The following is a 21,937-nucleotide window of genomic DNA, read 5'->3' as shown; positions in this document are numbered from 1 at the left end:
GAGGCGGCTTTGTTTTGTGCTGTGTGGGTGTTCTCTCCGGAGACAAAGGGAGAGACCAAGCAAGTAATCCAGCTCCCACTGAAATGATACTATTTCGGTAATATTAAATGTAAGTAATAGCAAGGAAATGCGTTACAGTATCTTTTGTTTTAGTTTGTGAATTTTCCCTGTGCTAAGAGGAAGGTTTATTCCTGGGTTTTTTTGTAATTTTAAAGTTTTGCCTAGAGGGGAAATCCTCTGTTTTGAATCGTTTGTTACCCTGTAAAGTTATCTTCCATCCTGATTTTACAGAGGTGATTCCTTTATCTTTAAATTAATTCTTCTTTTAAGAACCTGATTGATTTTTCATTGTTCTTAAGATCCAAGGGTTTGGGTCTGTGTTCACCTGTACCAACTGGTGAGGATATTATTCTCAAGCCTTCCCCAGGAAAGGGGGTGTAGGGCTTGGGGGAATATTTTGGGGAAATAGGACTCCAACTTTCCATGATTCTTTGTCTAAATCACTTGGTGGTGGCAGCATACTGTTCAAGGACAAGGTGGAATTTGTGCCTTGGAAAAGTTTTTAACCTAAACTGGTAGAATATAAGCTTAGGGGTTTTTTCATGCGGGTCCCCATACCTGTACCCCAGAGTTCAGAGTGGGGAAGGAACCCTGACAAGGGCCTTGTGGGGAGGCAGGAGTGAGGAAATCAGACAGAAAGAGTCTAGAGAATGCCACAAATGAGCAGTGGGTGGGAGGGAGGAGTTGCAGCCACCATCCAGAATAATTCAAAACTAGAAGAGTGCAACAACCTGAAGGAATGAAAAGCTCTCACCACTCAGTCCCACTGAGCCAGGACACCAACATCGCAGGGTGCAATGCTGACCTCAGTGCTACTGTCAGGTTTCCCAATGCACTCTGAACTCTGGGGTACAGATGTGGGACCGGCATGAAAGACCCCCTAAGCTTATATTCTACCAGTTTAGGTTAAAAACTTCCCCAAGGCACAAATTCCTTTCCTTGTCCTTGGACAGTATTGCTGCCACCACCAAGTGAATTGTACAAAAATTCAGGGAAGGGTCACATGGAATCCCTATCCCCCCAAGCCCCTTTACCCCCTTTCCTGGGGAGGCTTGAGAATAATATGCCAACTAATTGTCTTAGCAATCTGAGTACAGACCAGACCCTTTATCTTCAGGACATTAAAATCAATCAGGTTCTTAAAAGAAGAACTTTATTATCAAGAAAAAAGTAAAAGAATCACACCTGCAAAATCAGAACAGTAATAAAATGATTTAAAACACAGAGGACTCACCTCTGGACTCAGCTTCACAGTTACAAAAACAAGAATAAAACTACCTTTGTAGCATAGGAAAATTCGCAAGCTAAAACAAAAGATAACCTAACGCATTTCCTTGCCTACTTACAATTTCTGTGATTTTAGATGGATCATTCTAGGTATATTTTCAGGAGATGTTGTACCTGCTTGGTCTCTCCCTCCATTCGGAGAGGGAACAAACAAAGAGAGCCACAAACAAATCTCTCCCGCCCCCCCGATTTGAAAGTATCTTCTTTCCTTATTGGTCCTTCTGGTCAGGTGCCAACTAGGTTTATTTGAGCTTCTTAACCCCTTACAGGTAAAGCGATTTAGTACAGCTGCCAAAGAGAGATTTTATGCTACCCTTCTCTCTCTATTTATGACAGCTACAGATTGCAAAGTCATCATTAGCAGGAAGGGTGGAGAGGTCTGCTCAGATGGCAGAATCTCATGTGCTCTTCCTGGAGAAAGGCTGTATCCCTGGATCTTTTCAGAGGCCTGTGCCAATGACAGTCAGTTCATATTTACCTGGCAGCTTGGAGAGTAGAGGAGTCCAGGCAAGCTCTTCCCCCTTCGATGCAGCCAGGATAAAGTAATGTGAACATTTCAGGTGCCATTCCTGCAGCAAGCCAGAAAAGAGAAACTCAGATCTTTGCAGCAGTGGGGGGCGGGGGGGTGAGGGATGTAGGGGAAGGGCTGCAGGCCCACAGCAGATGGAGATAAGGTTAACCTGTTCGATTCCCAGACCCTATTAAAAATGATATCAAAGTAGCCAACAATGCACCAGGAAAGCTCTCCTTTTCCCTGTCTCTGGTGCAGGGACCACACTGCTATAATCCAGGCACTTTACCTCAGGTCTGGTCTTGAGCCCACTTGGAGACTGAAGCGAGGGCAGAGGCCCACTCAGGAAGTAAGCTACAGCACTGGGGCCTGCACTGACTTCTGGGAAGTTTAGGGAACGGGGTCTGACTCTGCCCATGGGATGGGGCCTGTGCAGCCAGCTGTGGGAGCAGGAGGCAGGCAGTCACTGAAACATATATTAAAAGGCCAGAACATCTGCTGCCTGCCCCAGCTTCATGGGAAGCTTCCCAGCGGGCTCCATGTTAACTGGGTCTCAGATTCCCAGGGCCTCTTCTGTCTACCTAGTAACACCTATATCCCCAGCAGCACCTGCGCAACCAGCCTGATGACCATAAGGGAAGCTACAGTGCACAGCCCCTTAGAGCCAGGCCCCTGGCCTAAGAAAGAAAGGGGGTAAAGTTACCTCATATTCATCAAAGGGCTCCAGAGCCTGCACTCTCCGTCGCTCATCTTCGGGGATAAAGCTGGCGTAGAACTCATTCATATCAAGGACGCTGCACTTGACCCATCCCTAAAACAGAGACCCACATTCCCTCAGGGACAGAGCATAACCCACTCCACTCCTTCACAGCAGGGGCTTCACTCCCCCAGTGACAGACTCCCAACCTGCTCCCAACCCTAAAACATAGTCAAACTGGCAGTGCTGGCCAGATTCCCACACAATTGGCTGGCCCGAACATGGACAGCTCAGTCCCCATGGTGGGGGCATACCTCCTGGCTGCAGGATTCACATCCTGAGCATGTTGCTGTGACTAGCTCAGAGTCAACACTCATTGCACCCCAGCTAATAGGTCCTGAACTTGTGGGACCCTCTGAAGGATGCAGCTTCACCACAATGAGCAGTGTACTAGCTCCTGCATGGAGAGAGCTGTCAGACAAGGGAAGGTGCTCTAAGAGACTGGGCATGGGGAGAGGAGGCCATGTGGCTGCTGGAGAGGGTAGTATGCCTAGCCTGGTTCTGACCAACCCACACCAAAGCCCAGTGGGAACATCCCTGCCTTCTGAAGTTATGCTCTTTCCCAGATGGCTCAGACCCCACACCTGCTCCAGGACCATAACCACCTACCCGCTGGAGAAAGCGTCTCCTCTGCGCCTCACAATCGGGATACTGGGCCAGGGCATGCAGCACAGAATTCAGCCGGCTGAAGTGCTGCTGCATGATGCGACCAAAGGGGTCCTCGGGGTGCATCTGCTCATAGACCACAAACTGTGCACAGGGGAAGTGCTGAGCTGCCCACTGGATCAAAGCATCCGACCTGTCAGAGCCACAGGCAGAGGAGAGAAATTGAGAAGGCTGTGGCCCCAGCAGGGATGGGAGCAGGCACCAGGATCCTTCCTGCAGATCCACAGAGGGTGCCACTAGAGGTGGTTCTTCTGTTTGGAGGGAAGTGTGCTGAGCAGAGAAGCCTCTGGTGCTGGGAAGCTGCAAGAGCCCTCCCCCAGCTGCCCAGAGGGCTCGAGGAGCTGCCAGGATCCAGAGCCATTCCCATTTGAGATGCAGTTCTGCACATTACCAACTTAACGAAGGGATTTACCCCATGGCAGCTCTAACTAAGTAGCTACCAGTGGCTTCCACAATTCACCCAGGGAACAGCCAAAAGGGTCTAGATACAGGTCTCCAGGATCAGACTTCCCTCTCTCAGACCCTCTCCACATACTAATACTGTCCTCACTGCACCCACTTAGGCACCTAGCTAACAGGGAAGAGAGTGAGCCAACCAACCTGCTGATCTCCATGTAAGTGAGCACCACTTCTGCTAAAAGCATGGTGGGAACCTCAGGGTCCAGGCCTGCCTCCTTTAGGGCTTGTTCCAGCTTAGACAGCTCAGATAAATCCACTCCCAGCAATTTATAATCCTCCACAGCAAAGCTCATGGCTCCTGGGGGAAAACAATCCAGACACCCTCATTACAACACTAACCTCTTGCTGATATGCTGGCAGCAGCAGGAGTGACAGGTACACCCACACAAGACAACCCACTCTCAACAGTGTCCCCACCCCCACTGACAGCATGTGGGGGCAGGAGCTAAGTTCCCTCTAAGCTGCGCAGCTGCACAGCAGCCTATTAAGTGCCATGCAGGCGCTCAGGGATGTGTCGGGGAGAGGCGCCCCTCCTCCAGCCCCAGCCCCTGCCCCTGCCCTGCCGCGGCCGGGGGAGAGACGCCTCTCCCCCCGCAGCCCAGGTGCTGCTGTGGGGAGAGAGAGCTGGGGGGAGTCCTCTCTCCCCACTGTAGCCCCAGGGCAGCCTGCACCCCAAACCCCTCATCCCTGGCCCCACCCCAGAGCCCACACACTCCCATCCCAATCCTCTGCCGCAGCCCTGAGCCCCTCATCCTCGGCCCCAGCTCAGAGCCTGCACCCCCAGCCGGAGTCCTCACCCCCCCGCACCCTAACCCTCTGCCCCAGCCCTGAGCCCCCTCCCACACTCCGAACCCCTTGGCCCCACCCCCGCCACATGAATTTTGTTATGTGCACCAATATGGAGGTGATGTGTCACACATCACCTCCATACTGGTGCACATAACAAAATTAATTCCACACATATGTGGGAAAAATTAGAAGGAACACTGGGCAAAACCCGTGCCACAGACTCCCATCACTAATAGACCACAGAGGGACAATGTCAAGAATGGTCTGCAAAAGGCCCAGGAAACTTACAACCAGTGTATTCCCAGTATCCCTTGTGCACACTCCACCTATATACTCTGCCTCTGCATCTGATGACAGGTAAGTTGCATTCTGGCTAGCCTGCTGCAGCCAGAAACGTCATACCTGATTCTCTCCCTCCAACTCCTCCCACGACCATGGCCAGGTCCTTCGTACCCTTGATCAGAGCAGCTTTTCGGCTTGCTACACTTGGGAAATCTACCTCATACACCACAGTGCAACTCAGAAGACCCACAGCCTTGAGGCGGAAATACAGGGAGTCAAAGCCAGCACCAAAAGAAAGGATCTGCAAGGGGGGGGGGGGGGGGGGGGGGGAAAGAGAGAGAAATGTTATTTAACTCCAGCAGCAGCCTGGGTATTTGCAGGGCACAAAGCACCAGAGTATGTAGGTGCCAACATCCATGGGGCATTAGCCTGGCATGGCAAAGCCCCAGTAGTAGGAACATGTACACAGACAGTGCCCCCTCCCAATGATTTTGTCTCCTCTGCCCAGGCTCAAAGAACTAAAGTGGGCAACTAATGGTGCCAGTCTTATATACCCATCTGTGCCTTCCTGGGAAGGGATCATAGAGGATATGCCACACTAATGCAGATCACAGACACCACGGAGGTCTTCCCAGACCCACAATGGGAGCTCAGCCCCTGCACTCCTCCCCCAGAGAATTCACCTGTCTCCTGGGGTGGCCTTGACTCTGTCGCAGAAACTCTCGCACACAATGATCCACAGCTCGGGCCCGGACATAGTAACCCCTAGGAAATAAAATCCAACTGTTGTATCCAGATTTCCCCTTTCACTCAAAAACACCACACTCCCCAGCTGGTGGGAACCTCACTCCTTTCCTTCAGAACCCATTCCTTTCCCAAAAGGCCTCATTCCCTCCTCCTCTACTTCACACCTCTGTGATTCCCCTGTGCTGCAGAAGAGCATGCATAGCCCATTCCCGCTACTCTAGCCCCTGAAGTGGAGTAGGCAGTCTGGATCTTGCTTCCTTTCCCCTTTGCTGCCTCCAGTTGGTAAATGTGCTTTTCACAGCCCAGCAGCTACCACTGTCCTTCCTTCCCAAGGCCACTCCAGGCCTACTGAGGACATGGAGGGTCCAGGAGGGCAGAGCTGGTAGCTGAGCGGTGGGGAAGTATGCCCAGGATGTCCTCTGAAGTGAAATGGCCCATTCATTACCACTGGTGTTCTCCTCCCCCATCTTCTAGTCTCAGCATTACGTGCCTGTGGCCTGCACCATGCATGCCTATTCCCAGCTCCCAGCACAGACCCAGTCAATTGTGCCTAATGCTGGAATCAATGGGCCTCTTCTGGCACAGAACTGATTCATCCTGACCAGGACTCCCATGCCATCCTCTCTGGTGTCATTTTCACCTTGACAGCTAGACCCTCCCACATAAGCCTCTACTACACCAGGCAAAAGACAGACTGAGAGCACTAACATGCATAGCACACAAATCTCCCTGGAGGAGGATTTGAACTCTTCATCCTTTGATTTAAGGAGCAATGTCTGTTCCCCTAAGGATTCAAATGAGTAAATCGCAAAAGAGCTACTAATGAAACTACCTGTAAGCAGTGGTGCTAAAGTTTTATAGAACAGTAAGTTTTGAAATATTTCTAAACTGGGACAATCCAGTGACATAGATTTTATTAAAGTTAATAGCCTTCTTCCCTAGACCTGTGGGAAAAAAGTTTAACTGTGATGGGGCGTCCACACCACATGAGCCCTGAGCCTGGTAATGTGTGCCAGAAAGGGCCAATTAACCTTATATGCTGCAGGGGAACCAGACACTGATAAGGTCTAATGGCAGATGAAGCCCAGCTGAGAGAAGGAGCAGGGATGGCCAGGAAGTGAGAGAAGGAGGGGGAGGCAGGATGACTTCTGCAGTCACTCACTAGAGAAAAAGAGAGTTGGCCAAGGTCAAGGAGTAAATGCAGAGACAGGATAAGCCTTGGATCCTGCCCTGGACTAGGGAATTTGACAAGTGGTTAAGAAGGTGAAGTAGCCACAGAGAGGGGCAGAAGCTCCAGTGGTAAACCCATAGATATGCAAAGAGATAAAGAGGTGGAGCAGGAAAGAGCCCAGGGAAACAGCAACAGGGTCTGAGAATTAGCAGACCTAGGTTGCTAGTTACAGGGTCCCTGGGCTAGACCACAGTAGCAGATGGGCCCAGGTTCCCCTACCAGCCACTGCAAAAGTGGCAAACAAACTGGAGTTGAAACAGAAGATTGCCTGAAACAGCACAAGGACAGCTTGTCCGGTGGGATTTTGTTACCTCAGAACTGGAGGACTATACAGTGACTCGGCCAAAGGGACGAGTCATCAAGAAGGAGCACCCTGAGTCCCGGAGAGAGAGGCCACAGCACAAGCAACCAATAGAAAGGGGTGTGAAATGGGAGCAAGGGCTAATTCCCAAACCCAGCCATAAGGAGGTGCACCTGCAGTGAGTGGAACCCTGTTACACCATCTGAAAATTTTAAAACCTATCTTTGGGGGGAGCCTATAATTCAGGAACTCCATTACCAAATGACACTAAAATTGCACCCTAAAGTATACTTGTGCCCCTGTTATTGCACAGTAATGTTTAGGACAATCTCACTGTGCACATGGATCTTAAAACACTCTGAAAAATTACCTCAACATTGAGCATAGCTTTCTGCTCAATCATGACAGTGCATTTCCATTATTAAGAAAAATAATGACCAAGACTGAAGGCCAGGCTATGATTTACTGACAGTACAGAACAATGGAAGCTCTACCCACAAAATAAAATCAATCACAGCAATCCCCCCTCCCACTAAGTAACAGTAGCCCCTCCTACTGAACCAAGAAACAAGAACCAAACAAACCAAAGCCCATTCCTCACCAATGAATCAGCGGCGCTCGTCTGCATCTCTTGGTAACGAAGTACTGTAGGAAGCCATCCTGGATGTAGCCAAGAGCAGCGGTGGAGCATTTACTGACAATACTGCTATCGTTAGTGCCCTGAATCTGAACAGGGAACAAGGAGAAGGGCTGCTCACTCACATTCTGTCCGCTGATGTCTACCTAGGAGTAGCCATAAGGAAACAGCTGGATCTAAACAGGGTAGCGCAGGCCCTTTCCTCCTTTAGAAACCAAGTTAATCCATCCCTTGGAGACTCACAGGCCCAGTGAGTTTCCTCAATGTCCAAGTGAAACACGCTGCCCGGCAGCAGGGCTAGGGCACTGACAGACTACACACTTCTGCTGTACCCATAGATACACTATCGCCATCCACCATACCAGTCATGGGGACTCACCAACGGTGTATGTGAGGTCAGGAGACTAGAGCATCAGTGGCCCAATATGCAGTCCAAATCTGATGCATGAACTCTTTGTGCCGCAGTGTAACCCTATGCCATAGGCATCAGAGGCAGAGAGGGTTCCTCTCTTCTTCTGTAAAGACTGCAAAGCTGTACTAGAAAGGGAGTCAGGACCTTGTTCAGGATCCTGCACCTACCGCTCTTGCCCCACCCCATGATGGCAGAACACTCCCATCATCACTGAAGTTACACTAGGAAAATATATAATATTTATAATGTGATTTAGCAGCTAAGGAGAAGCCAGCCTCCTCTCTGCAGAGGCCTCTACCCCAGGCAGCACAAAGTGCCTCAATAGGCCCCACCTCATCCCCACTGCTTCCTCCTGACTGTTGCCACAGGCCAATGGTTCTCAACCAGGGGTACGCGTACCCCTGGGGATACACAGAGGTCTTCCAGGGGGTATATTAACTCATCTAGATAGTTGCCTAATTTTACAACAGGCTACATAAAAAGCACTAGCAAACTCAGTACAAACTACAATTTCATACAATGACTTATTTATACTGCTCTATATACCATACACTGAAATGTAACTGCAATGTGCAGACCTCTGGGCTTGGACTAAAGCTGGAACTCTGGTACCCTCCCACCCTGCAGAGTCCTAGAGCCCGGGCTCCATCAATGAAACAGAAAGACCTCAGGGCCCCGCCTCTCTGTGCCAGGGGCATCACAAGAGTGAGCAAGAGGGACAGAGTCTCACAGGCACACCCAGCCCTGCCCTCCAATCCAGGTGGGGGCAAGTAGGCTCAGCCCAGCAGTATCAAAGTGTGGAGGGGCTTAGTGTGAGGTCCGTGTGGGGGAGGATCTGGATGCACAGGGGCTTGTTGGGGAGTTCTGGGTGCAGGGGGAATGAGACTCTGCGGGGGTCCAGGTGAAGATGGTTGGGGCTCAGCACGGGGGGTCCAGATGCATGGAGAGGGGTAGCTCCGCATACAGTGACTCCTCCCCTGCGGCTGGGGAGCAATGAGGGCAGGAAGCAGGGGGTGTATGGAGCGTCCTGCAGCCAGGGGAGATTTCTGGGAGCAGCTCTGACCTGGCCCCAGGAGCAGCCCATGCAAGGGAAGAAGTAGTCCTGTCCTTCCCCAGCCAGGACTAGCAGCTGGACCTGCTTGGGCATCCCCAGCCCTGCCCCTCCTCAGCTCCAGGCGCACTGCAATAGCAAGCACTTCCATGCTCAGCCCTGCTGTGATTTACATCTCTGCCAGCTGCTCCAGGTACCAAAACCAAGATGCCCATGTTGCCCAGGAGGGGCATGTGACCACTCTTGTGGCTTCTCTTTGCTTCCTGACAGAAGTCTTTCTTCTGTGGAGAAGCAAAGCAGCAGGCTCCGGTCGTGGAACTTAGGGTTCTAGCCCTGAGCTCACCCCACACACACTCATCGCCCCTGACTCCCACTGTCTGTCGCGGCCCTGGGACTCTGGCCTCAGGGTCCTGGCCACACAGGCGCCGGCTCTGCCCCCCCCCCCCCCCCACACACACACACACATCGCCCCTGGCCCCCACTGCCAGCCCAGGCTCCCATCCAGCCTCCCATTACCCCTGGACCCCGCTGTCTCCATGCTCACTTCCCCATCCAGGGTTTAATTTGTCCCCTGGGTTGCAAGGCTGAGTAAGTCTGCTGTGAAAATTTATATTTATATATTTGTTGATATCACTCTGCTGTGAAACTTACTAGCTAGCAAGTCTTTTTTAAAAAGCAACCAAAAAGCAAAAGAAACAACAAAAGACAAGAATATGCAAAATATCTTATTTGTGTATCTATTTTCTTTAGGTCCAGTAAAGAATAGACACAATTGTACATTATTTTTATTATCGAGTCTGCAAAAAAACCCTTCATGAATAAATTAGAATATTTGGACACATATATGCATATTTAAGTCCATTAATGGCTATTAGCCAGGATGGGTAAGAATGGTGTCCCTAGCCTCTATTCGTCAGAGGATGGAGATGGATGGCAGGAGAGAGATCACTTGATCATTACCTGTTAGGTTCACTCCCTCTGGGGCACCTGGCATTGGCCACTGTCGGTAGACAGATACTGGGCTAGATGGACCTTTGGTCTGACCCGGTACGGCCGTTCTTGTTTTATTTGTTTTTCCTAAAGTTAATTAAGAATTGTAGGGGAAATTGTCAGCGCGGCCACCAGCAAGAGGTGGTGGCCTCACTCGGAGACGCGCTGCCCAGGGGACACCCGGAAGGGGTGAGACAGTCCGCGCCCCACCTGTGCCCGGCAGAGCCAGGTGCCTGGTCATGAAATGCTGGGGGCGGATCTGCATCCTGGGAAAACTCTCCGCCGGGAGCCGCCACCCCCGCGAGGCGGAGCTCGGGGCGAGGCGCGGAGCTCCGAGCAGTTCCCCGGCCGGCCGCGCGGGGATACGGGGCGGGCAGGGCGGTGATGTGCTCGCTGCACCCGGGCTGCCCGAACCGGGCCGGCGCTAACCCGCAGCGCCCCCGGGACGGGTCTCCGGCCGGGCGGGCCAAGGCCGCGCGATCCCGGCGCTCACTCACCGCCTCGTCCCGCGCCGCGCGCCGCCCGCTCCGGCCCCGGCCCCGGCCCATCCCACCGCTGCCGAGCAACCGGCGCCCTCACTCGAGCAGTGAGAAACCTCCCGGTGTACAGAGTGGCCGGCCTGAGACCATAGAGAGCGGCATCCGGCGGCGCCCAGGAGACACCCGCCCAGGGTGATAGAGCTCAGCCTCCGGGGAGGATAGAGAGGCCAGCCCGGGGCCGTCCGCCACAGTGAGGCTATTGGTCAGCCGCTATGGTCGCGGATGGAGGAAAGGGCGGGGCTAAAGGCTGATCGAAGAAAGGGGCGGGGGGGGGGGTCGGTATTCCCCCCATCGCATTAGCTGAGTCCGTTGGGGGTCCGGTCCCGCGCCCAAACCGGGCTCCTCTGCCGCGCTGCTGCTCCAAGCGCCCGCGGGCAGCGCTGAGCGGAGAGTGGGCAGGGAGCGGGGGTGGGGCTGTGAACTTTGACTCCCCAGCGCATAATGTGCCAGAAAACTAAACATTCTGTGCAGAGTGTTGTCAAACTTCGCAAAATTCCGCAAGTTTTATTTGTCAAATAAATGTAGCGGCTGCAGCATCGCATTGGGGAGCACAGGCCAGTGGAGATCACAGTGCAGCTCCCCCCAGTATCCTGTCTGCCGACTGGCCAATGCCAGGTGTCCCAGAGGGTAATGATCAAGTGATCTCTCTCCTGCCATCCATCTCCACGCTCTGGCAAACAGAGGCTAGGGACACCATTCCTTACCTAGCCTGGCTAATAGCCATTAATGGACTTAACCACCATGAATTTATCCAGTTCTCTTTTAAACCCTGTGATAGGCCTAGCCTTCACAACCTCCTCAGGCAAGGAGTTCCACAAGTTGACTGTGCGCTGTGTGAAGAACTTCCTTTTATTTGTTTTAAACCTGCTGACCATTAATTTCATTTGGTGGCCCCTAGTTCTTATATTATGGGAACGAGTAAATAACTTTTCCTTATTCACTTACTCCACACCACTCATGATTTTATATACCTCTAGCATATCCCCCCTGAGTCTCCTCTTTTCCAAGCTGAAAAGTCCTAGCCTCTTTAATCTCCTCATATGGGACCCGTTCCAAACCCCTAATCATTTTAGTTGCCCTCTGAACCTTTTCTAATACCAGTATAGCTTTTTTGAGATGAGGAGACCACATCTGTACACAGTATTCAAGATGTGAGCGTACCATGGATTTATATAAGATTCTCCGTCTTATTCTCAATCCCTTTTTTAATGATTCATAACATCCTGTTTGCTTTTATGACAGCCGCTGCACACTGCGTGGATGTCTTCAGAGAACTATCCACAATGACTCCAAGATCTCGTTCCTGATTAGTTGTAGCTAAATTAGCCCCCATCATATTGTATCTATAGTTGGGGTTATTTTTTCCAATGTGCATTACTTTACATTTATCCACATTAAATTTCATTGGGCAACAAAATGGCAAATCACTTAGTTTTGTGAGATCTTTTTGAAGTTCTTCACAGTCTGCTTTGGTCTTAACTATCTTGAGCAGTTTAGTATCATCTGCAAACTTTGCCACCTCACTGTTTACCCCTTTCTCCAGATCATTCATAAATAAGTTGAATAGGATCGGTCCGAGGACTGACCCTTGGGGAACACCACTAGTTACCCCTCTCCATTCTGAAAATTTACCATTTATTCCTACCCTTTGTTCCCTGTCTTTTAACCAGTTCTCAGTCCATGAAAGGATCTTCCCTCTTATCCCATGACAACTTAATTTATGTAAGAGCCTTCTGTTACCTCAAGGGAATAAGGCAACGCTTCAAAGGAAAACTTTAGAAATGGTAGGGGAGAAATAGGAAAGGAAAGCCCCTTTTCTTAGAAGATACAAACTCAACTCCCTCCTGTATCTATCACCAGTGGATTTAGCCTCCCTCCTTGTGTGGTGTAAATAAAATAAAGAGGAGACAAGGTGATTTGGTACAAACAAAGGTAAGTGTATTCAGGGTAAAGGTACAGAAAACTGGGAGAAATAGGGGAAAATGCAAACTTAATTAATACAATGAAACAGTGACTGGCTTTGGGAGCTTAAAGCTCAGGCCCATGAACCCTCCCTTGGAAACTGGAAAACAATAAATGATGCCCCAACACAGAAACCTTTCTTACTGTTCAGGTGCAGTGGATACCACGTACAGGTGTGATGCCCAGGACCTTCCACTCTCTGGCTGATTTAGAGCCTTCGAGGAGGAGCACTGGGGAGTCCAGACGACTGTTGGATTTCGTCGCTGGCAAGGAGACCCTCTGGGATGATGGACACTAGGAATGCAGGACCCTCCACTGGTAAGATGGTAAGGTGTGGCAAGAATGGTGATGACAGGCCTCCTTTTCCTCAACCTCACTGTGGGACAGATGGTATTCTTCACTCTTCAGCTCTGGAGCACTGTGAAGACCCAACCGTGTATGTGCTGTCGCTGGGGTGGACAGCCCTGTGCAGGTGCTGAACAAGTCCTTATAAAGCTTTTGTGGTGGGAAAAGTTCTGAGGAGATGGAATGCTGAGGGCTGGTTTTGGCGGGAAAAACTGGTTTTGACTGGTTTGAGCCGGTGTCTTAATGGTAAACAAGTCCGCTCTCAGAGATGGAGTCCAAGGGTCAATAGTTCATATGCTCCATATTATAAACACCTTATTAAACAACTAATTGAACATATTAAACAGTTTATACTTCTTATACCTAACACTTCGGTGAGGGACCTTGTCAAAGGCTTTCTGGAAATCTAAATACACTATGTCCACTGGATCCCCCTTGTCCACATGTTTGTTGACCCCTTCAGAGAACTCTAATAGATTAGTAAGACATGATTTCCCTTAGAATCATAGAATCATAGAATATCAGGGTTGGAAGGGACCTCAGGAGGTCATCTAGTCCAACCCCCTGCTCAAAGCAGGACCAATTCCCAACTAAATCATCCCATCCAGGGCTTTGTCAAGCCGGGCCTTAAAAACCTCTAAGGAAGGAGATTCCACCACCTCCCTAGGTAACGCATTCCAGTGCTTCACCACCCTCCTAGTGAAATAGTGTTTCCTAATATCCAACCTAGACCTCCCCCACTGCAACTTGAAACCATTGCTCCTTGTTCTGTCATCTGCCACCACTGAGAACAGCCGAGCTCCATCCTCTTTGGAACCCCCCCTCAGGTAGTTGAAAGCAGCTATCAAATCCCCCCTCATTCTTCTCTTCTGCAGACTAAACAATCCCAGTTTCCTCAGCCTCTCCTCATAAGTCATGTGCTCCAGACCCCTAATCATTTTTGTTGCCCTCCGCTGGACTCTTTCCAATTTTTCCACATCCTTCTTGTAGTGTGGGGCCCAAAACTGGACACAGTACTCCAGATGAGGCTTCACCAATGTCGAATAAAGGGGAACGATCACGTTCCTCGATCTGCTGGCAATGCCCCTACTTATACAGCCCAAAATGCCGTTAGCCTTCTTGGCAACAAGAGCACACTGTTGACTCATATCCAGCTTCTCGTCCACTGTGACCCTTAGGTCCTTTTCTGCAGAACTGCTACCTAGCCATTTGGTCCCTAGTCTGTAGCTGTGCATGGGATTCTTCCGTCCTAAGTGCAGGACTCTGCACTTGTCCTTGTTGAACCTCATCAGGTTTTTTTTGGCCCAATCCTCTAATTTGTCTAGGTCCCTCTGTATCCGATCCCTACCCTCTAGTGTATCTACCACGCCTCCCAGTTTAGTGTCATCTGCAAACTTGCTGAGAGTGCAGTCCACACCATCCTCCAGATCATTAATAAAGACATTAAACAAAACCGGCCCCAGGACCGACCCCTGGGGCACTCCGCTCGAAACCGGCTGCCAACTAGACATGGAGCCATTGATCACTACCCGTTGAGCCCAACGATCTAGCCAGCTTTCTATCCACCTTACAGTCCATTCATACAGCCCATACTTCTTTAACTTGGCGGCAAGAATACTGTGGGAGACTGTATCAAAAGCTTTGCTAAAGTCAGGGAATAACACATCCACTGCTTTCCCCTCATCCACAGAGCCAGTTATCTCATCATAGAAGGCAATTAGGTTAGTCAGGCACGACTTCCCCTTGGTGAATCCATGCTGACTGTTCCTGATCACTTTCCTCTCCTCTAAGTGCTTCAGAATTGATTCCTTGAGGACCTGCTCCATGATTTTTCCAGGGACTGAGGTGAGGCTGACTGGCCTGTAGTTCCCCGGATCCTCCTTCTTCCCTTTTTTAAAGATGGGCACTACATTAGCCTTTTTCCAGTCATCCGGGAGCTCCCCCGATCGCCATGAGTTTTCAAAAATAATGGCTAATGGCTCTGCAATCTCATCCGCCAACTCCTTTAGCACCCTCGGATGCAGCGCATCCGGCCCCATGGACTTGTGCACGTCCAGTTTTTCTAAATAGTCCCGAACCACTTCTTTCTCCACAGAGGGCTGGTCACCTTCTCCCCATACTGTGCTGCCCAGTGCAGCAGTCTGGGAGCTGACCTTGTTCGTGAAGACAGAGGCAAAAAAATCATTGAGTACATTAGCTTTTTCCACATCCTCGGTCACTAGGTTGCCTCCCTCATTCAGTAAGGGGCCCACACTTTCTTTGACTTTCTTCTTGTTGCTAAAATACCTGAAGAAACCCTTCTTGTTACTCTTAACATCTCTTGCTAGCTGCAACTCCAAGTGTGATTTGACCTTCCTGATTTCACTCCTGCATGCCTGAGCAATATTTTTATACTCCTCCCTGGTCATTTGTCCAATCTTCCACTTCTTGTAAGCTTCTTTTTTGCGTTTAAGATCAGCAAGGTTTTCACTGTTTAACCAAGCTGGTCGCCTGCCATATTTACTATTCTTTCTAAACATCGGGATGGTTTGTTCCTGCAACCGCAATAAGGATTCTTTACAATACAGCCAGCTCTCCTGGACCCCTTTGCCCTTCATGTTATTCTCCCAGGGGATCCTGCCCATCTGTTCCCTGAGGGAGTCAAAGTCTGCTTTTCTGAAGTCCAGGGTCCGTATTCTGCTGCTCTCCTTTCTTCCTTGTGTCAGGATCCTGAACTCGACCATCTCATGGTCACTGCCTCCCAGGTTCCCATCCACTTTTGCTTCCCCTACTAATTCTTCCCTGTTTGTGAGCAGCAGGTCAAGAAAAGCTCTGCCCCTAGTTGGTTCCTCCAGCACTTGCACCAGGAAATTGTCCCCTACACTTTCCAAAAACTTCCTGGATTGTCTGTGCACCGCTATATTGCTCTCCGAGCAGATATCAGGGTGATTAAAGTCTCCCATGAGAACCAGAGCTTGCGATCTAGCAACTTCTGCTAGTTGCCAGAAGAAAGCCTCGTCCACCTCATCCCCCTGGTCTGGTGGTCTATAGCAGACTCCAACCACGACATCACCCTTGTTGCTCACACTTCTCAACTTTATCCAGAGACTCTCAGTTTTTTCTGCAGTTTCATACCGGAGCTCTGAGCAGTCATATTCCTCTCTTACATACAACGCAACTCCCCCACCTTTTCTGCCCTGCCTGTCCTTCCTGAACAGTTTATATCCATCCATGACAGTACTCCAGTCATGTGAGTTATCTCACCAAGTCTCTGTTATTCCAATCGCATCATAGTTCCCTGACTGTGCCAGGACTTCCAGTTCTCCCCGCTTGTTTCCCAGGCTTCTTGCATTTGTGTATAGGCACTTAAGATAACTCATTGATCGTCCCTCTTTCTCAGTATGAGACAGGAGTCCTCCCCAGAAACCATGTTGACTTTTGCCCAACAAGTAATGTTCTTCTATGTGTCTGATAATTTTGTTCTCTACTATTGTTTCAACTAATTTGCCTGGTACTGATGTTAGACTTACTGGTCTGTAATTGCCAGGATCACCTCTAGAGCCCTTTTAAAATATTGGCATTACATTAGCTATCTTCCAGTCATTGGGTACAGAAGCTGATTTAAAGGACAGGTTACAAACCATAGTTAATAGTTCCGCAATTTCACATTTGAGTTCTTTCAGAACTCTTGGGTGAATGCCATCTGGTCCCAGTGACTTGTTACTGTTCAGTTTATCAGTTAATTCAAAAACCACCTCTAGTGACACTTCAATCTGTGACAATTCCTCAGATTTGTCACCTACAAAAGCCGGCTCAGGTTTGGGAATCTCCCTAACATCCTCAGCTGTGAAGACTGAAGCAAAGAATTCATTTACTTTCTCCGCAATGACTTTATCGTCTTTAAGCGCTCCTTTTGTATCTCGATCGTCCAGGGGCCCCACTGGTTGTTTAGCAGGCTTCCTACTTCTGATGCACATAAAAACATTTTGTTATTACCTTTTGAGTTTTTGGCTAGCTATTCTTCAAACTCCTTTTTGGCTTTTCTTATTAAATTTTTACACTTAATTTGGCAGTGTTTATGCTCCTTTCTATTTACCTCACTAGGATTTGCCTTCCACTTCTTAAAAGATGCCTTTTTATCTCTCACTGCTTCTTTTCCATGGTTGTTAAGCCACGGTGGCTCCTTTTTAGTTCTTTTACTGTGTTTTTTAATTTGGGGTATACGTTTAAGTTGGGCCTCTATTATGGTGTCTTTGAAAAGTGTCCATGCAGCTTGCAGGGATTTCACTTTAGTCACTGTACCTTTTAATTTCTGTTGAACTAACCTCCTCATTTTTGCATAGTTCCCATTTCTGAAAGTAAATGCCATAGTGTTGGACTGTTGAGGTGTTCTTCCCACCACAGGAATGTTAAATGTTATTATATTATGGTCACTATTTCCAAGCAGTCCTGTTATAGTTACCTCTTGGACCAGATCCTGCGCTCCACTCAGGACTAAATCAAGAGTTGCCTCTCCCCTGGTGGGTTCCTTTACCAGCTGCTCCAAGAAGCAGTCATTTAAAGTATCGAGAAATTTTGTCTCTGCATTTTGTCCTGAGGTGACATGTACCCAGTCAATATTGGAATAATTGAAATCCCCCACTATTATTGAGTTCTTTATCTTGATAGCCTCTCTAATTTCCCTTAGCATTTCATCGTCACTATCACTGTCCTGGTCAGGTGGTCGATAATAGATCCCTATGGTTATATTCTTATTAGAGCATGGAATTACTATCCATAGAGATTCTATGGAACATGTGGATTCATTTGAGATTTTTACTTCATTTGATTCTACATTTTCTTTCACATGTAGTGCCACTCCTCCCGCACGACCTGTTCTGTCCTTCCGATATATTTTGTACCCCGGAATGATTGTGTCCCATTGATTGTCCCCACTCCAACAGGTTTCTGTGATACCTATTATATCAATATCCTCCTTTATCACGAGGCACTCTAGTTCACCCATCTTATTATTTAGACTTCTAGCATTTGCGTACAAGCACTTTAAAAACTTGTCGCTGTTTATTTGTCTGCCCTTTTCTGATGTGTCAGATTCTTTTCTATGTGAATGTTTCTCATCTCATCTGGCCCTTACATTATCCTCTTCCATCCTCTGCTCCTGACTATAACCTGGAGATTCTCTATCATTAGACTCTCCCCTAAGAGAAGTCTCTGTCCGATCCACGTGCTCCTCTGCAGCAATCGGCTTTCCCCCATCTCCTAGTTTAAAAACTGCTCTACAACCTTTTTAACGTTAAGTGCCAGCAGTCTGGTTCCACTTTCTTTTAGGTGGAGCCCATCTCTCCTGTATAGGCTCCCCCCATCCCAAAAGTTTCCCCAGTTCCTAATGAATCTAAACCCCTCATCTCTACACCATCGTCTCATCCACGTATTGAGACTCTGAAGCTCTGCCTGCCTACCTGGTCCTTCGCATGGTGGAAGCATTTCTGAGAATGCTACCATAGAGGTCCTGGATTTCAGTCTCTTTCCTAGCAGCCTAAATTTGGTGTCCAGGACATCTCTCCTACCCTTCCCTATGTCATTGGTACCTACATGTACCACAACCACCGGCTTCTTCCCAGCACTACACAAGTCTATCTAGATGCCTCGAGAGATCCGCAACCTTCGCACCAGGCAGGCAGGTCACCATACGGTTCTCCCGGTCATCAAAAACCCAGCTATCTATGTTTCTAATGATCGAATCTCCCATTACTAACACCTGCCTTTGCCTAATGACTGGAGTTCCCTCCCCCGGAGAGGGGTAGCCGTGTTAGTCTGGATCTGTAAAAAGCGACAAAGAGTCCTGTGGCACCTTATAGACTAATAGACGTATTGGAGCATAAGCTTTCGTGCGTCTGACGAAGTGGGTATTCACCCACGAAAGCTTATGCGCCAATACGTCTGTTAGTCTATAAGATGCCACAGGACTCTTTGTCGCTCTCCCCCGGAGAGGTAACCTCAGTGCGAGAGGATACCCCAACATCATCTGGAAGGAGGGTCCCCACTATGGGAAGGTTTCCCTCTGCTCCCGTTGACTGCTCGCCTTCCCTGAACCTTTCATCCTCCTTAACAGCGCAGGGGCTGTCTGACCAGAGGTGGGACAAATCTACAGTGTCCCGGAAAGCCATATGTAAAACCTATTTAAGACAGGGGAGTGACTTATTCAAGGTCATTCTTCACTGAAACCCTGCCCAGGATGACTGCTGGAAACATCGTAGGCTACATCTACACTAGAAACTTCAAAGCGCTGCTGTGGGAGCGCTCCCGCAGCAGCGCTTTGAAGTGTGAGTGTGGTCACGCGCGAGCGCTGGGAAAGAGCTCTCCCAGCACTCCTGGCAATCCACTTCCACGAGGGGAATAACTCTGAGCGCTGGGAGCCTGTCTACACTAGCACTTTAAAGCACTCAGACTTGCTGCACTCAGGGGGGTGATTTTTCATACCCCTGAGCCACCAATTAGAGAGCTATAAAATGTAAGTGTAGACAAGCCCTATGAAACAAAGACAAAAGTGGGGGAGAAGAGCTGAGCCCCAGCTGGAAAAGGTGTCTGCCTTGCAAAAGAAATGCCTAAAACAACATTTAAGGTGAGAAATTACTACTTGTAAAGTAAAAGTAGAAAGTAACAGAATGCCATTAGCTGTCACCTACAGCCCCCAACTAAAACCTCTCCAGCACATCATCAAGGATCTTAAGGATGATCCCTCATTCTCACAGACCTTGGGAGACAGGCCAGTCCTCACTTACAGACAGCCCCCCAACCTGAAGCAAATAGCCACCAGCAACTACACACCACACAACAAAAACACTAACCAAGGAACCAAACCTTGCAACAAACCCTGTTGCCAACTCTGTCCGCATATCTATTCAAGGGACACCATCATAGGACCTAACCACATCAGCCACACCATCAGGGGCTCGTTCACCTGCACATCTACCAATGTGATATATGCCATCATGTGCCAGCAATGCCCCTCCACCATGTACATTGGCTAAACCGGACAGTCTCTACGCAAAAGAATAAATGGACACAAATCAGACGTCAAGAATTACAACATTCAAAAACCAGTCGGAGAACACTTCAATCTTCCTGGACACTCAATAACAGACTTTAAAATGGCAATTCTTCAACAGAAATCTTCAAAAACAGACTCCAACGTGAAACTGCAGAACTGGAATTAATTTGCAAACTGGACACCATCAAATTAGGCCTGAATAAAGATTGGGAGTGGATGGGTCATTACAAAAACTAATTTCCCCCTGCTGATATTCACACCTTCTTGTCAACTGTTTGAAATGGGCCACCCTGATTACATTGCCCTCATTACCACTACAAAGGTGATTTTTCCTCCCTTGGTATTCCACTGTTGAGAACAGCCCACTTCCATTTTAATTGAATTGTCTCGTTAGCACTGACCCCCCCACTTAGTAAGGCAACTCCCATCTTTTCATGTACTGTGTATATATACCTGCTACTGTATTTTCCACTCCATGCATCTGATGAAGTGGGTTCTAGCCCATGAAAGCTTATGCCCAAATAAATTTGTTAGTCTCTAAGGTGCCACAAGGACTCCTCGTTGTTTTTGCTGATAGAGACTAACACGGCTACCACTCTGAAACCTGTGTAAATAAAAATTATCACTAGATGGAGCTATTTCATACCAGGTTATCTCTCTGTGTGTGTGTCTTGCTGCAGTATAGCTAGAGAGTACTGTGTTTGTGGCAGTGTGTATTTGCACTGTTACTATGTTGACTGGTGCCATTTTTTCACGTGTGTGTGTGTGTGTGTGTAGGGGTGGGGGTGCTTGCTGGGGATATTTGGCAGGATCTAGTACTCAGCATGCGTGAAGCGTGGTAGATGGAACCCAGTTGTCTGTGATTTAAAACCAAGGGGAACCTTATGATCCAGGGTTTGGGGGTTTTTTTCCTTCTTCCTTCTCTCCCAGGAGGATTCACCAGGCCCCACATGTGTGTCTCCTTCAGAAACCACCTGTCCATAAGTGCTAGCCCAGAGCTGAGAGAAGGCTACTGCGTGAGGACAAATTCAGGCACTGATGGGTAATGCCTGGAGATTTTCCTCCTCCCTGCAGTCTCCACACCCCGGCTCCCTGCTTCCAAGCTGGAGAGGTCTGTTGGAGTCAACAGCATGTGGGTGAGTCTCAAGTCGGCTGATCTCAGAGTCTTTCCTTCCTGAACAAACATTTTCCATTCTGAAATAATCCCCTCTCTATATTTAGAAAGCTCTGGATCCTCCAAAGCAACCAGCGTGTTCCTTGGGAAGGGACATTCCCCAAATTGTTTGCTTCCCTTTACAAAACGCCAACAAGCCCCTCACCACCAGGTTTGCATCTGTCCGTGAGCAGTGTTGATCAAAGGCACATGTTTGACTTGCACCAAAATAACTCAAGTCCCCCAGGCAGCCGCTCCTGCTCTCCCCACCCCCAGTGGAGTTTGAGACGAAGTCTGTAATCACAATCCACAGCATTTCGGAAACCACCTCCCCATCTTGCTTCCTCCCAGCTGATTTCCAGGGGAACAGAAGGAGACTGTTCGCTACCAGGGAGGAAGTCCAGGCCTAAGCGAGCAGCTTTCTAAGAGGCACCTACCAGAACAAGGCATGAACTGCCGCGTAGTCCCTGCCAAGTGAGGTCGCTGTGCTGCAGAAGCATAGATGAAGAGACTCCGGAGGAGGAGGTTAGAAGAGGCAGCCAGGACAAGAGCTAAGGAGAGTTAGGAGTTAAGGGCAGTTCTTACAATGGGCTGAAAAAAAAGGGTGTGTCTGTGGGGTGGGGGGTGTCTACTATCACTCACACATCAGCCCATCTCCCCTACCCAGCAATTAATTCACCCCACAACCCCCAAATCAATTCTGCCCCCTGCCTCCATCATTCTGCCCT

The 21,937-nt window shown here is 49.1% G+C and overlaps 1 protein-coding gene across 1 annotated transcript in view; it reads right to left on the bottom strand.

The window, feature by feature from the left end:
* LCMT2 (leucine carboxyl methyltransferase 2) overlaps positions 1 to 10,728 on the bottom strand; it is an 84,980-nt gene extending 74,252 nt beyond the window's left edge. Inside the window, exons 1-8 of the mRNA XM_065398817.1 lie at positions 10,678 to 10,728; positions 7,692 to 7,816; positions 5,495 to 5,576; positions 4,932 to 5,112; positions 3,882 to 4,038; positions 3,225 to 3,414; positions 2,562 to 2,669; positions 1,826 to 1,916 (exon numbers count right to left, since the gene is read on the bottom strand). Of these exons, the coding sequence (XP_065254889.1) occupies positions 1,826 to 1,916; positions 2,562 to 2,669; positions 3,225 to 3,414; positions 3,882 to 4,038; positions 4,932 to 5,112; positions 5,495 to 5,576; positions 7,692 to 7,816; positions 10,678 to 10,728 (985 nt within the window). The remainder of the gene's footprint in view (positions 1 to 1,825; positions 1,917 to 2,561; positions 2,670 to 3,224; positions 3,415 to 3,881; positions 4,039 to 4,931; positions 5,113 to 5,494; positions 5,577 to 7,691; positions 7,817 to 10,677) is intronic.
* Between the last annotated feature and the right edge of the window lie 11,209 nt (positions 10,729 to 21,937).

The sequence above is a fragment of the Emys orbicularis genome, chromosome 1 (genome assembly GCF_028017835.1).
Source record: "Emys orbicularis isolate rEmyOrb1 chromosome 1, rEmyOrb1.hap1, whole genome shotgun sequence".
Classification (NCBI taxonomy): domain Eukaryota; kingdom Metazoa; phylum Chordata; order Testudines; family Emydidae; genus Emys; species Emys orbicularis.
Note: the sequence above shows the minus strand (reverse complement) of the source record. Positions and strands in the feature narration are given on the sequence as shown.